The 13405-nt window shown below is 31.9% G+C and overlaps 2 protein-coding genes across 2 annotated transcripts in view; both read right to left on the bottom strand.

Moving 5' to 3' along the window:
* Window positions 1–942: 942 nt before the first annotated feature.
* On the bottom strand, window positions 943–7426 carry noc4l (nucleolar complex associated 4 homolog). Its single transcript, XM_073824929.1, has 15 exons — window positions 7279–7426; window positions 7070–7190; window positions 6800–6906; window positions 5657–5764; window positions 5428–5571; window positions 5228–5330; window positions 5112–5146; window positions 3716–3766; window positions 3500–3611; window positions 3304–3364; window positions 3109–3219; window positions 2829–2992; window positions 1563–1645; window positions 1294–1407; window positions 943–1165 (listed from the first exon to the last, which is right to left on the bottom strand). Exons 1-15 carry the CDS (start codon window positions 7417–7419, stop codon window positions 1049–1051), a joined length of 1572 nt encoding a protein of 523 aa, XP_073681030.1. The 5' UTR covers window positions 7420–7426; the 3' UTR covers window positions 943–1048.
* Window positions 7427–9256: 1830 nt separating this feature from the next.
* The window catches only part of pus1 (pseudouridine synthase 1), a 5549-nt gene continuing 1400 nt past the window's right edge, over window positions 9257–13405 (bottom strand). The window contains exons 4-6 of the mRNA XM_073825032.1: window positions 10891–10993; window positions 9854–10539; window positions 9257–9427 (exon numbers count right to left, since the gene is read on the bottom strand). Of these exons, the coding sequence (XP_073681133.1) occupies window positions 9395–9427; window positions 9854–10539; window positions 10891–10993 (822 nt within the window). The 3' untranslated portion in view covers window positions 9257–9394. The remainder of the gene's footprint in view (window positions 9428–9853; window positions 10540–10890; window positions 10994–13405) is intronic.

Here is a 13405-nt window from a genome sequence, read left to right as displayed (position 1 = left end):
CGTGACGAAACACAGTTGATTGACATGAGCGTCTTACCTTAGACCCGCCCTCACCGAGCTGAAATAGGCTGAATACGATTGCCATTGTGTCGACTCAGGTGCAGAGGAAGACTCTAATTGAGTGATTGAGGTGTTTTGTTGTTGGATGTTATAATGAACATAGCAGTCGTCATTTACTCCCAACATCTGAGCCGCTCAAGAGGCAGAGGACGTTACTTTCGTTTTTAAAAGGAGAGTGTCGATCCCGATCTACATGTGCGTCTATGTTCGTGTGAATCATTCGTGTTGCAGCTTCACCCACAGCAGAAGTGAGTATAAGGGGTTTTTAATGCATCTTTGCAAATGGCCTTTCTTAATAATGTGCTTGTTGTCAAGTTTCGCGATAAACGTGGTTAAATGCAGCTAACCGCAGCTAAAGTAAACATTACAGCTCATAATCCCTCATCAGAGAGGGGCGGGGCGAGCATAGCTCATTTGCATTTAAAGAGCCCATGCGATAAAATGAGCTGATATTTTGCAGAGCTGATTTTGACAAGGTAAAAGGGTGTTTGTTTTAATACACTACTATTGAGAATTTTTAACCAAAGTATATTAGAGACTTTTCATTAAGACCCTAAAGAATCATATGAACTTGTGGAAAATGGGCATCTGATGACAACTTTAAAATAATAGAAAAAAAAAAAATGTATATAGTAATGACACTACAACAAAAAAGACCAGAAAATACCATAGTACCATCGTAAAATAAAACTGTGTTACATTGTGTTAGCCACCAATGAGTTAAAAACAGTATACATAAAATAAAAAAAACGAAAAATAAAATATAGCTAGTAAATGATACTACCATGTATTTTGTACCATGGTATTCGATAAATTATTTCTTCGTACTGTTTTACAGTCTGATCAACAGTCACTACAGCTCACAAAACATTCAACACATACTCATTTTTTGCAAATGTTTATTTATTTTAGCCCGCAGAATGGACTTTGCAAACTTTTTAACACAAAGAATACATTTTGGAAAGATCAAATCTGGAAATAAGTGTGGTTACTCTAGAGAAAAGTGCACTCCGAGCACTTCTCTAGAGCTTTTCAGGAGCTCTGTGGCTTTATCATACTCTAGCGGGATCGCCTTCCTTTCGGCTTTGATTTCTCGCTTCATTAGCTGCCAAACAAAATGTGGAGGGGATAATGATTAGTTGTGCAATTTAATAATTGTAACATATGGAGATATAACTATCAACCTTTATAAATCCTGTTCTAGTAATTTATGGGCCAAATGTAGCTGAATACCTCAAATGTAGAGAGCTCTAGGAGCTCACTGATATCTTCCTCTTGTTCAGTGAGTGGCTCGTTGATCTTATAGGCAGCCTTGGACACTTCTGGGTGGTAATGCTTCTGCAATGTCTACGAAAAGATTTTATTTTCATGGATATACTTTTAGATATTTAAAGATTAATTCTTTGTTGAGTTTGTGGATTGAGTCAGTCAAAATGTTTATGTTAGAAAGGACAGTTCCATATAAATAACAAAATGAAGAGTTTTGGAATTTTTAGTTTTACCTTGATTTCCCATAAGCTGCTCTCCAGAGCATGACACTTAGCCGGATCTTTCTCCTCCATCACATATGGGTCATCACAAGGCTCTGATTTAAACAAAAATTGACAAGAATACATTTTTATAATCAATACAGAACAATTACAAGTGTACCTGCATTCCACCCAATGAATTCTCAGTAAAATTAAAATGAATAATACATTTCATAAATAAATGGATTTAACAATTCATAGCAATAAATGCCCACAAATTATAAATTTATATATAATATATATGTATAAAGTATATACTTTGAATAAATAATACAATTATAAATAGTAATTAATAAAGTAAATAAGTGTATATATATTTATTATTATTATTTCTATATATATATACACACACACACACACACACACACACACACACACACACACACACACATACATACAATAGCTAATAATATTAAACAAATTCATTTTCAGAATAAATTGTAATTAATATACAATAAAAATATTTTAAATCATTTATAACAAATACATAATTGTATAAATAAAACAAAATAAGTATATATTTTGAATAAACAATAAAATTATAAATAGTAATTAATAAACAATAAAACTGTGTGTGTGTACATGTGTTCCTTTCTTAGAACAATTGTAATTAATAAAAGAAAATATATTTAAATAATTTATAATAAATGCATATATTTTGTAAAGAACTTGTACAATATATTTTTACTTTATATTAATTTTTTTTATTTTGAAAGAAAATAAAGTATATATTTTGAATAAATAAAAAAATGTAAATATTAAACAATACACAATAAATAAAAGTATATGTATACATTTGTAAATGTATATATAATTAATAACAAATTAAATGCACTTTCACAATAAAAAGTAATTCATATAAAATAAAAATTTTATATATATATATATATATATATATATATATATACACACACACACACACACATATATACATATATTGAATAAATAAATTACAAATAGTAATGTATGTGTGTGTGTGTGTGTGTGTGTGTGTATGTGTATATATATTTTTAAATGAATATCAAAAAAATACAATAATGTTAGATTAAATACACAATTATAAATAAGAAAATAAAAATACATGTTAGAATAATTAATGTAATTAATACAAAAACAAATAAAAAAAATCATGCATTTAAAAAATATATCTAAATGTAAAAAATTATTTAAAAAATTAATGCACAACTAAATGTGTATATATTCTAAATTAATAATTAGCTTGTTCTATAAGTGACATACCTTCTGCAGCGTTGGGTCTGTGTATGAGAACTCTACATGAGGGATGCCGACGAATGAGATTACAGATAAATGGCAGAAGTATGAGAAGAGCAGTAGGTGGCGCTGTGAGAGACAGGCGAGCAAAACGCTTCACAAATGCTGCCACAAGATAGGCTGGCAGATGTCTGTAAGAGCATATCAAAGCAAACGGGTTACAATTTCACAGTATTTAAGAACAAAACAACATTTACATACTAATGCTCATATTTAGCCAAAATAAAAGAGCAAAGAGTAAACCTACGTTGAAGAAAGGAAGATGTTCACCAGGTAGAAGAAACGGGCTCTATACTTGACATGGAAGACAGAGGGATCCAGCAGACCGTACAGCTTCTTATAAAAATCTGGGTAATCCCTATACAACAAAAACAGAGATGGTTTTAAAAAAATATACATTATACCGTTAACGACGATCAGAGAAATGCGGTTTAATACTTACAAATTATGTTGATGGATGAGCACGAACAAGCCATTCAGAGCCAACAAACTGATCGCCCCACCTGAGTCGAACACAGACAGAATAGTGCATTACATATATGTAACTATAACAGATTACGTCATGAAAAATAATTTAGTTCGTATTTTGTACTCATGACAACACACATAATTAATCCTTTGGTACATCCTGGACTCACCAATGTCATAGGCAGCGCTCAGGAAGTCCATCAAAAGTGTGGGATCACTCATCTGTGGCATTACGGACTCATGAAGGATGACCAGGATCTTCTTGTACATGTTGCTAGGTAACTATGGGAGCCCAAACACCAGTTAAGAACCTTAAAAAAACCTTAGAAAAGTTCTTAATAGACAATGTGTATATACTGTGATGCTATAGTGAAGCTTGTTTTTACCTTAAACTTGAGAAACAGCATCCACATTTGCTCAAAAGCTAGTTTATGCTCCTATATAGAAAAAATGTATATTATTTTAAAATGAACTTTGAACAAAATGATGGCGTTTTAGTGCCACATAAAAAAAAAACTTAGATTAAGAGAATAAAATCGAAATATTACGAGAATAAAGTCAAAATGACAAGAATAAAGTCAAAATGTTTCGAGAATAATGTTGAAATGTTTTTGAGAATAAAGTCGAAATTGAAGAATAAACTTTAATTACTACGAGAATAAAGTCGAAATACAAGAATATTAAATATTATGAGAATAAAGTCAAAATAATTTTAAATAAAGATTAAGTTATGAGAATATAGTCGAAATATTTTGAGCCTAAAATCGAAATTATGAGTAAAGTCGAAATATTCTAAGCATAAAGTCGAAATGTTTCGAGAATAAAGTCGAAATGTTTTGAGAATAAACTTAAAATATCAAAAGAATAAACTTGAAATATTGAGAAAAAAGATGAAATTATGAGAATAAAGTCGAAATATTTCAAGCATAAAGTCGAAATTACGAGAATAATGTCTAAATATTTCAATCATAAAGTTGAAATTACGAAAGTAAAGTCAAAATATTTCGAGCATAAAGTAATTGTTTCGAAAATAAAGTCGAAATGTTTTGAGAATAAACTTAAAATATTACGAGAATAAACAAAATACTACGACAATAAACGTAAAATAAAGTCAAAATGTTTTGAGAATAAACTAAATATTACGACAATAAACTTAAAATAAAGTTTATCGAGAGTAAAGTCGAAACGTTTATCGAGAGTAAAGTCGAAACGTTTATCGAGAGTAAAGTCGAAACGTTTATCGAGAGTAAAGTCGAAACGTTTATCGAGAGTAAAGTCGAAACGTTTATCGAGAGTAAAGTCGAAACGTTTATCGAGAGTAAAGTCGAAACGTTTATCGAGAATAAAGTCGAAACGTTTATCGAGAGTAAAGTCGAAACGTTAATCGAGAGTAAAGTCGAAAGGTTAATCGAGAATAAAGTCGAAACGTTTATCGAGAATAAAGTCGAAACGTTTATCGAGAATAAAGTCGAAACGTTTATCGAGAATAAAGTCGAAACGTTTATCGAGAATAAAGTCGAAACGTTTATCGAGAGTAAAGTCGAAACGTTTATCGAGAGTAAAGTCGAAACGTTTATCGAGAGTAAAGTCGAAACGTTTTTCGAGAATAAAGTCGAAATGTTTTTCGAGAATAAAGTTGAAACATTTCAACTTTATTATCGAAAAACATTTCGACTTTATTCTCGAAACATTATAACAATAATCTAGTAATCTTTTTTTTTTTCTTGGCACTAAAACGCTGTTGTAGAATAAAGAATTGCAGAAATAATAAAAAGTACTTACCTTTACTTTGGCTACTTTCCATTTTTCAAGATTGTCTGTAAAGCACAGAGAGAAATAGTATTTATGAAGGACAATGTTTTTGTCGGGACAATACCACAGTTATAAAACAAACTTACAGTCTTGTTTGACAAGAAATTTGGTCATTTTTGGTTCTTGGCTGGGTATTTTGATGTTTGAGATGAGTGTGAACACATTATTGTAATATACAGGAATCTCCGCCTAAAAATAAAAGAATTGATTACAAAAATATGCCTTTATAATTGGTAATACAGAATAAATATGTGGAAATACCAGCAATGTAAACAACCACACTCACAGTCTTCTTTTTCTTCCGGCTCATGCTGTCTCGTACTGAACTCATGACATAGTAGCGCACATCATCCATTTCCAAAAACTCTTGAAACCTGGAGATCAGCAGTGACATATCTTCTTTCTCTGAGAGAATATGCGCTACCAGGGTCTGTGCACATCAGAGGGATAAGCTTTATTCTTATGACTTTAGTGTGCATTACATGTCAATATTTGTAGTTGTAAAGAAAACCAACCCGTAAGAGCTCCCTGGGAAAGTGGAAGTGCTCACACGAGTCTGGATCCTGAAGAGGATATTTGCCTTCCGCTTCAACAAACTTCATCAGCGCACAGAGAGATGCCTCCTGGAAAATATGAAAAATAGCGGACATAATCACACACTGAAGTTTGTCAGCTAAAATGAAGCTGAAATCAAATAAAATGTAAACATTATATGAAAACCTATATCTTATCCTGGCTGAAACGATATCTGAAATAATCAGTTAAGTTTAAGTGCCACAATGACTAAAACTATATACATAAAAACTATATACATGTGTGTGTTTAAGAAAAAAACATTAAATAATTAAAACAAACTAAAATAAAAAAGTTAATGAACTACAAGTGACTAAATTAAAGCTATAGCTAAATATATAAATAAATAAATCAGCCTTTTCTGCTCACAAAGCCTGCATTTATTTGATCCAAAATACAGCAAAATATATTTACTAATTACAATAACTGTTTTTTATTTGAATATATTTCAAAATGTAATTTATTCCTTTGATCAAAGCTAAATTTTCAGCATCATTACTCCAGTCTTCAGTGTCTTATGATCCTTCAGAAATCATTCTAATAAGCTGATTTGATGTTCAAGAAACATTATTATTTTTATTATTCAAAGCAGGTGAGTACATTTCAGGATTCAGGATTTACATTATACACTATAGAATTGAAAAGCTTGGAGACATTTTTAATGTTACAAAAGATTTCTATTACAGATAAAACATGTGGAGTAATGATGCTAAAATTCAGCTTTGAAATCACAGGAATAAAAAATATATTCAAATAGAAAATAGTTATTTTAAATAGTCAAATATTTCAAAATTGTACTGTTTTTGCAGTACTTTGAATCGAATAAATACAGGCTTGGTGAGCTTCTTTAAAAACATTCAAAATCTTACTATTTAAAAAAATTATGACTGGTAGTACAAATATATTAGAACAACACTAGTCTGTTAGTTTTTGAGTATCTGATGACTCTTATAGCAGTATTGTACATTTGTTTATAATCCAATCTACTGTATATGTAAACTACATAAAAGACCACTTTCATAAAAACTAAATAATTATATTACTTCAATTAACACACACACTAATCACCTACAAAATTCACTCACCTTTACTTGGAAAGCTTCATGGCCTATATTTTCCAGCAGATTCTCCACACAGCTGTTGTAACGATGTCTCATAAATATACGGTACTTCTCCTCAGCACTGCGATCACCTGGAAAATTTACTTCAAGTTTACTTTTTAGATTTGACTTAACTACAATCAATTAAATTATTAAAGAACACACAGATATGGTAAAACAATTGGTAAAATACAGATAAATTGGACAAAGAACATTAATTTTGCCATCCAATGATCTTAAGATGCTTAGATTTACCACTCATGAGGTCCTCTTCTTCAGGCAGATCACCAACATAGAGATCTCTTTTGTCGAACAACGTACAGAAAATCTTTCTGCAAGCATTGGTGGCGAAAATGATTTGTTTATCATTTTCAGACTGCAAGTGAGAACAATTTTGGTTTTATAACAGTAGTAATTTATAAACCAGAACACAACGTGTTGAATTCATGATTGAATTCACATACCTGCAGATATTCAATAACGTCGAATATGTCGTTAGCATGCTTCTTGTTTTGAAGTATACGATCTGTTTTAGTATTTATATCTTTCTTATATAAAACCTTGCTGTTTTCTCCTTTCACGTTGCTGTCCGTGGACGGCGCCATGATTGTTTCACTAAAAATGTGTTGGTGTGTTCATGTCAAAGGATGAGGTCGCCTCTAGTGGCCAGCTAGTGTTTTACAATAGATAAGGAATAAGTTGGTAGAACTGCGATAAGCACGAAGCCGATGTTAGTAATGGTGCATTAACATGATAATCAAATATAACTTTTCACTTTGTATTTTCAAAATCATTTTCACTTTCATTAAAGGTGGCATTTGTCAAGAGCGTTGATTCAAAAACTGTGAGGCGTATTCGTCTTGTGATATGAGTTACTTTTCACAGCGCCCATCAAGCGGAACCAATCAGAATCGTTTGTGATTACCGAGTGACTTCAGAAGTTAGATTTCAGGTTCGATTTAAATTACTTTGTCAAGAATATATGAGCCTGAACCACAAAACCAGTCTTAAGTAGCACGGGTATATTTGTAGCAGTAGCCAAAAATACATTGTATGGGTCAAAATGATCGATTTTTCTTTAGGATAGTAAGTAAAAATCATGTTCCATGAAGATATTTTGTGAGTTTCCTACCGTAAATATATCAAAACCTAATTTTTGATTAGTAATAAGTATTGCTAAGAACTTAATTTGGACAATTTTAAAGGCGATTTTCTCAATATTTTGATTCTTTTGCACTCTCAGATTTTCAAATAGTTTTATCTTGGCCAAATATGATCATATCCTACGAAACCATACTTCAGTGGAAAATACATGATTTATTCAGCTTTAAGGTGATGTATAAATTTCAATTAAAAAAAAACAAAAACCTGTATGACTGATTTTGTGGTCCAGGGTCTTTTGTGGTCCATACATCAATGTAAAATATATGATTTATTCAGCTTTAATGTGATGCATAAATCTCAAAAAAAAAAAAAAAAAAAAAAACCTGTATGACTGATTTTGTGGTCCAGGGTCTTATAATCTTGAATATATTACATTTAAAAGATGGCACTTTAGTGTCAAAAACCTTTTAAGCCACAGATGTTTGAGCCATTCTCCATATTCGCAATATTTATATTTATAATATGTATAAATCAGATTAGAATAAATATTGTAAACTTGTGGTGTCAAATGATTAATCGGATCCAAAATAAAAGTTTTTGTTTGTATAATGTGTGTACAGTGTAGCAAACCAACCAAATTTAATTAAATTAAAATAAAAACTGAAAATATTAAAATATTGACAAAAAACTGTATATAAATATGTATAACAATTCAAATAACAAAATTACTAAAACTAAAAAGAACTATATATACACACACACAAAATTAATGTTAATTAAAATTATATGCACACACACACACACACACACACACACAAACAATTTTAATTAGTAAAATAATAAGACATGTGCTTTTAAATATTTTATATATAAATTCATATTTATTTTTTAATGTATAAATATATAGACAAAGTTTCTATATAGTCTTTGATATAACTTTAATTTGGTCAGTTTAGTAATTTTAATACATTAACTTTTTGTAATTTTAGTTAGAGTAATTCAGAATGTGTGTACTGTGTATATTTATTATGTATATATAAATACACACACATACTGTACATATTTTGAAAATATTTACATCTATATATTTGTCATAATTTTATAATTTAAAAGTGTAATATATAAGCAACATATTTTTCTTAAAAATACATGCATGTGTGTATATTTATATATACATATACACAGTACACACATGTATTATGCAAACAAAATCGTTTTTTTTGGATTCGATTAATCGCGATTGGTCACTTGACAGCATTCGTAACAACTAAACATCACTTTCTTGCAAATAGACATTTATCAAAAAGTAAACTGTTTAAAAGAAAACTGTGACAAGCCTTAATAAAATCGTATTTTTATTTCAGAAATTTAATTGCAGTCAGATCTTTGGAAAATAATGATAGCACTCAAGTAAAAACCAAAATAAAATAAAACAAACAAAACAAAACAAAAGTCTGCTTCTTAAGTGATTTCAGATCAGTCAGACACGTTTCCATCTTCATCATCATCCTGCAAAAAAGGCAAATAGGTAAGTATAGTGTCTATAATTCATGATGATATTCAAACACATTAGGGCAGAATGAAAATGAATGAAAATTCAAAAAATATATTTAATTGTTAAAGGGATAGTTCACCCAAAAAATAAGGACACTGCTAAAATGTGAATTCTGGTGAACGCACATTAAAGACTTTTTCATAGCTTCATAAAACCACAGTGTCATATGGACTATTTTAACGATGTCTATACTAGCTTTCTGGGCACTAAATGTAGTCAGAATGATCTCAGATTTTATCCAAAAATATCTTAATTTGTTTTCAGAAGATGAACCAAGATCTTACGCACTTGGAACAACACAAGGGTGAGTAATGACAGAATTTTATTTTTGGCTGAACTATCCCTTTAAAATAAATATACACCAGCAAAACAATACACACTTTGCGCTCTTGGTTTCCTGAGGCCGTGGCTTCAAAATCATGGATATACAATGTAGCCATCCAGTTCACCATGGACTTCTCATTGAGCTCAGTCTCTATGATGCTGGGATAAATGTGCTTGTCCTTAAAAGCAGCGATGGCTTCTTCTTCTTCAGTCCATTCCAGAGTCTCATGGATGCCATCTCCTCCAAAGCGTTTGTTGTAGCGGTCAAAATGCACCCTTTCCAGCACTAACCCGAGTCCGGGAGCCTTGGGAACGTCAACTTTGTCCTCTCCCCAGCTCCTCTCGATCACCGTTTCATCCACGTATCCTTTAACCACGGCGATCACGAGACCGATCATCTTCCGGATCTGGTGCATCATGAAGCTCTGGCCTCGTACTGTGATGACGGCAAACTCAGCTTCCTGTCTCACAAACGGCTCTCCGCAGGACATGTGGGTGATGTAGCGCTTGGCGCTAGGGTCCCGGGGACCTTTTTGCGAAGTGAAGTTGTGGAAGTTGTGGGTGCCTTTGTACAGGCTAAACAACCGGTTGACTTTCTGAAGGGTCTCTGAGTTCACACGGAATGATGTGTCCTCCTGGTTATAGTCCTTTGGAGAGAAAGACACAGTGGGAAGCATGTAGGAATATGTTCTGGCATCGCAGTTATTTTTGGAATTGAAGCCACCCGTGACTCGCCTGTAACCTGCAAGTTTGAGAAAATTTAAATTACGTACATTTCCGTCAGCGTTGTTATCGTTAACACTATTAAAAATATTGTTGTTATTGTTAAATGCAATAAAATTGAAATAGGATAAAATAAAATATTATGACTAAAGCTAGAAATGAAATAAAAAAAATTAAAGCTAATGGAAATATTTTAAAAACATAGTAAAGCTCTAAAAATGACTAAAATTGAAATTAAAATTAAAATATAAACATAAAAGCAGTTTTAAAACCTCATTTTATACAATAATAGCATATAGATAATACTAATATAACACTGATTTCTGTCATTGAACAGGAAATATGTAAATAGGAAACCTTAAATTCAGACCTAAAATTCTTATGTGAGGCGGCAGATGTGAATTAATTTTGTCCAGGATGTTGTCAATCATCCACACCTTCAGAGACACAACTTGACCCGCAGCAGAAACACCCTGTTAGTGCAATGAGAAGATAAAAATATATAAACATAATCAGCAATTTAAAAAAAAAGGGGGAGGGGGCACAATTATATACATTTATAATATTACATTATATTATTATATCATTTTATTAGTTTCAGCTTTTATTTCAAGTAACAAAAACATTTTTTTTTATTGTTTAATTTTAGGTAACAATAATAAAACAGATTTTTAGATTTTTTATATTTATATACTTAATTTTGCTAATTATATTTATTAATACACATTTATAATTATTACTTAAAATAAAGTTTATATTTTTAATTTAGAATATATTAAAATTATAAACATATTTCTGTGCGTGTATACACATACACACACATACTTTGTGTATATGCATTAATATATAAATTCATAGTAAGTGAAAAATAGAATTGTAAGATTCTTACATAAACCAATTTTTTTTTACCAAATATTTCTTAAATTATTCTAAATATTTAACAGAATACAGATCACAGATGTCTATTTTAATTATTTGTATTATTATTTTAATTATAGATTTTTAAAATGTATTTAATTCAGGTAGAATAGAAAAAATGTTTTTTTTTTATGCTTTATATGTATATGGAAACATATTTTCTGTGTATATACATTAATATATACATTCATAATAAAAATATATTTGTAAAATTCTTACCTTATCTAATAATTTTAAAGGATAACTATTGCCAAAATGCCAAACATATATCTAAAAGCGTAATTACGACAAATGAGCCGTTTTTGAGATTGACCGTGATTTCGTTTTGTGGTCAATGGCCGGTGAATGGGAATACTAGGGGCATTACTTTGAGTGCATCAATATCGATATTTTTACAACACTAAGAAGGCTCGACACACCATGAAACTTTGCTCGAAGTATCGCCTGGGTCTCTACACATGAACTCGAGCATTGAGAACATTGTGTACACAGAGTTTACTAAAAAGAAAGGTTTTGAACAACTCACTTTCACTGTTTGAGTTTCGGCTCGCAGCCGTCTTGCCAGTCAAGAGGTGTCGATCTCCGAATGCGAATGAATGGACTCCATAGGACGAAATATTAGGCTTATATGAGGCTCTTTAGAAGGTTAATATTGTTTTTCACTTGCGACAAAACAACGAATTAGCCGTGCATTTATATGGAAATATGCTTTAGGAGCTATCCATCCTCGCATTCGGAGATCCACACTTCTTGACTGGCAAGACGGCCGCGAGCGGAAACTCAAACAGTGAAAGTGAGTTGTTCAAAAACTTTCTTTTTAGTAAACTCTGTGTACACAAACAATGTTCTCAATGCTCAAGTTCATGTGTAGAGACCCAGGCGATACTTCGAGCAGAGTTTCATGGTGTGTCGAGCCTTCTTAGTGTTGTAAAAATATCGATTTTGATGCACTCAAATTAATGCCCCTAGTATTCCCATTCACCGGCCATTGACCACAAAACGAAATCACGGTCAATCTCAAAAACGGCTCGTTTGTCGTAATTATGCTTTTTGATACATGTTTGTCTCGTTTACAGTAAAAAAAAAAAAAAAAAAAAACAGCCCAGGTTGCACTTTGGCAATAGTTATCCTTTAAAATATTTTTTAACTATTTATTATTGATAGTGTTATTTATTATTTAGACATAAACTAGTTTCTATTTCCTGTAAATATATGTACATATGTGTGCGTGTGTGTGTGTGACCCTGAACCGTTAAAGGATTGTTAGGCTGCATTAATAAGGTCAACCGGAACCGAAAACACCTCCCATAACATCTGATGCACTCGTTGCATCGTAAAAAGAATGGCATCTACGCTAATATTAGTCTGTTTCATTCTTATTCCGAGGTCACCGTAGCCACCAGACCCAGCCTGTATCCGGATCAGATGGTCACTGCAGTCCCCCGGATCCAGTCCGTACCCAGCTTAGATCATGGATCACCACCTGGAGATGACTTCAATAGCCGTGGATGTCAACCAGATGAGCTCCAGAGACGGATCATCAATGAAGACCTCGCCAACCTAGACGGCCATCGGCGCTACACCACAGGATCCTGATGAGTTCTCTACAATCGGACATTGGTACAAACTGCTGGTTTCGTCTGGCCAGAGGAGAACTGGTCCCCCGACTGAGCCTGGTTTCTCCCAAGGTTTTTTTCTCCATTTCTGTCACCTGTGGAGTTTTGGTTCCTTGCCGCTGTCGCCTCTGGCTTGCTTAGTTTGGGACACTTTCCAGCGATATCGTATACTATTTGAACTGAACTGACGATGATATCACTGAATTCATTGATGAACTGCCTTTAACTGAAAATTGATTATTTACAATAATGCGTTACTTACACACTATTGTGCTGTTTAAATACTGTGCAGTTGCTTTGACACAATCTGTACTGTTAAAAGCGCTATATAAATAAAGGTGACTTGACTTG

Source organism: Garra rufa, chromosome 19, assembly GCF_049309525.1.
Source record: "Garra rufa chromosome 19, GarRuf1.0, whole genome shotgun sequence".
NCBI lineage: Eukaryota > Metazoa > Chordata > Actinopteri > Cypriniformes > Cyprinidae > Garra > Garra rufa.
The sequence above is the reverse complement of the archived record's forward strand: the minus strand, read 5'-3'. Positions and strand labels throughout refer to the sequence as shown.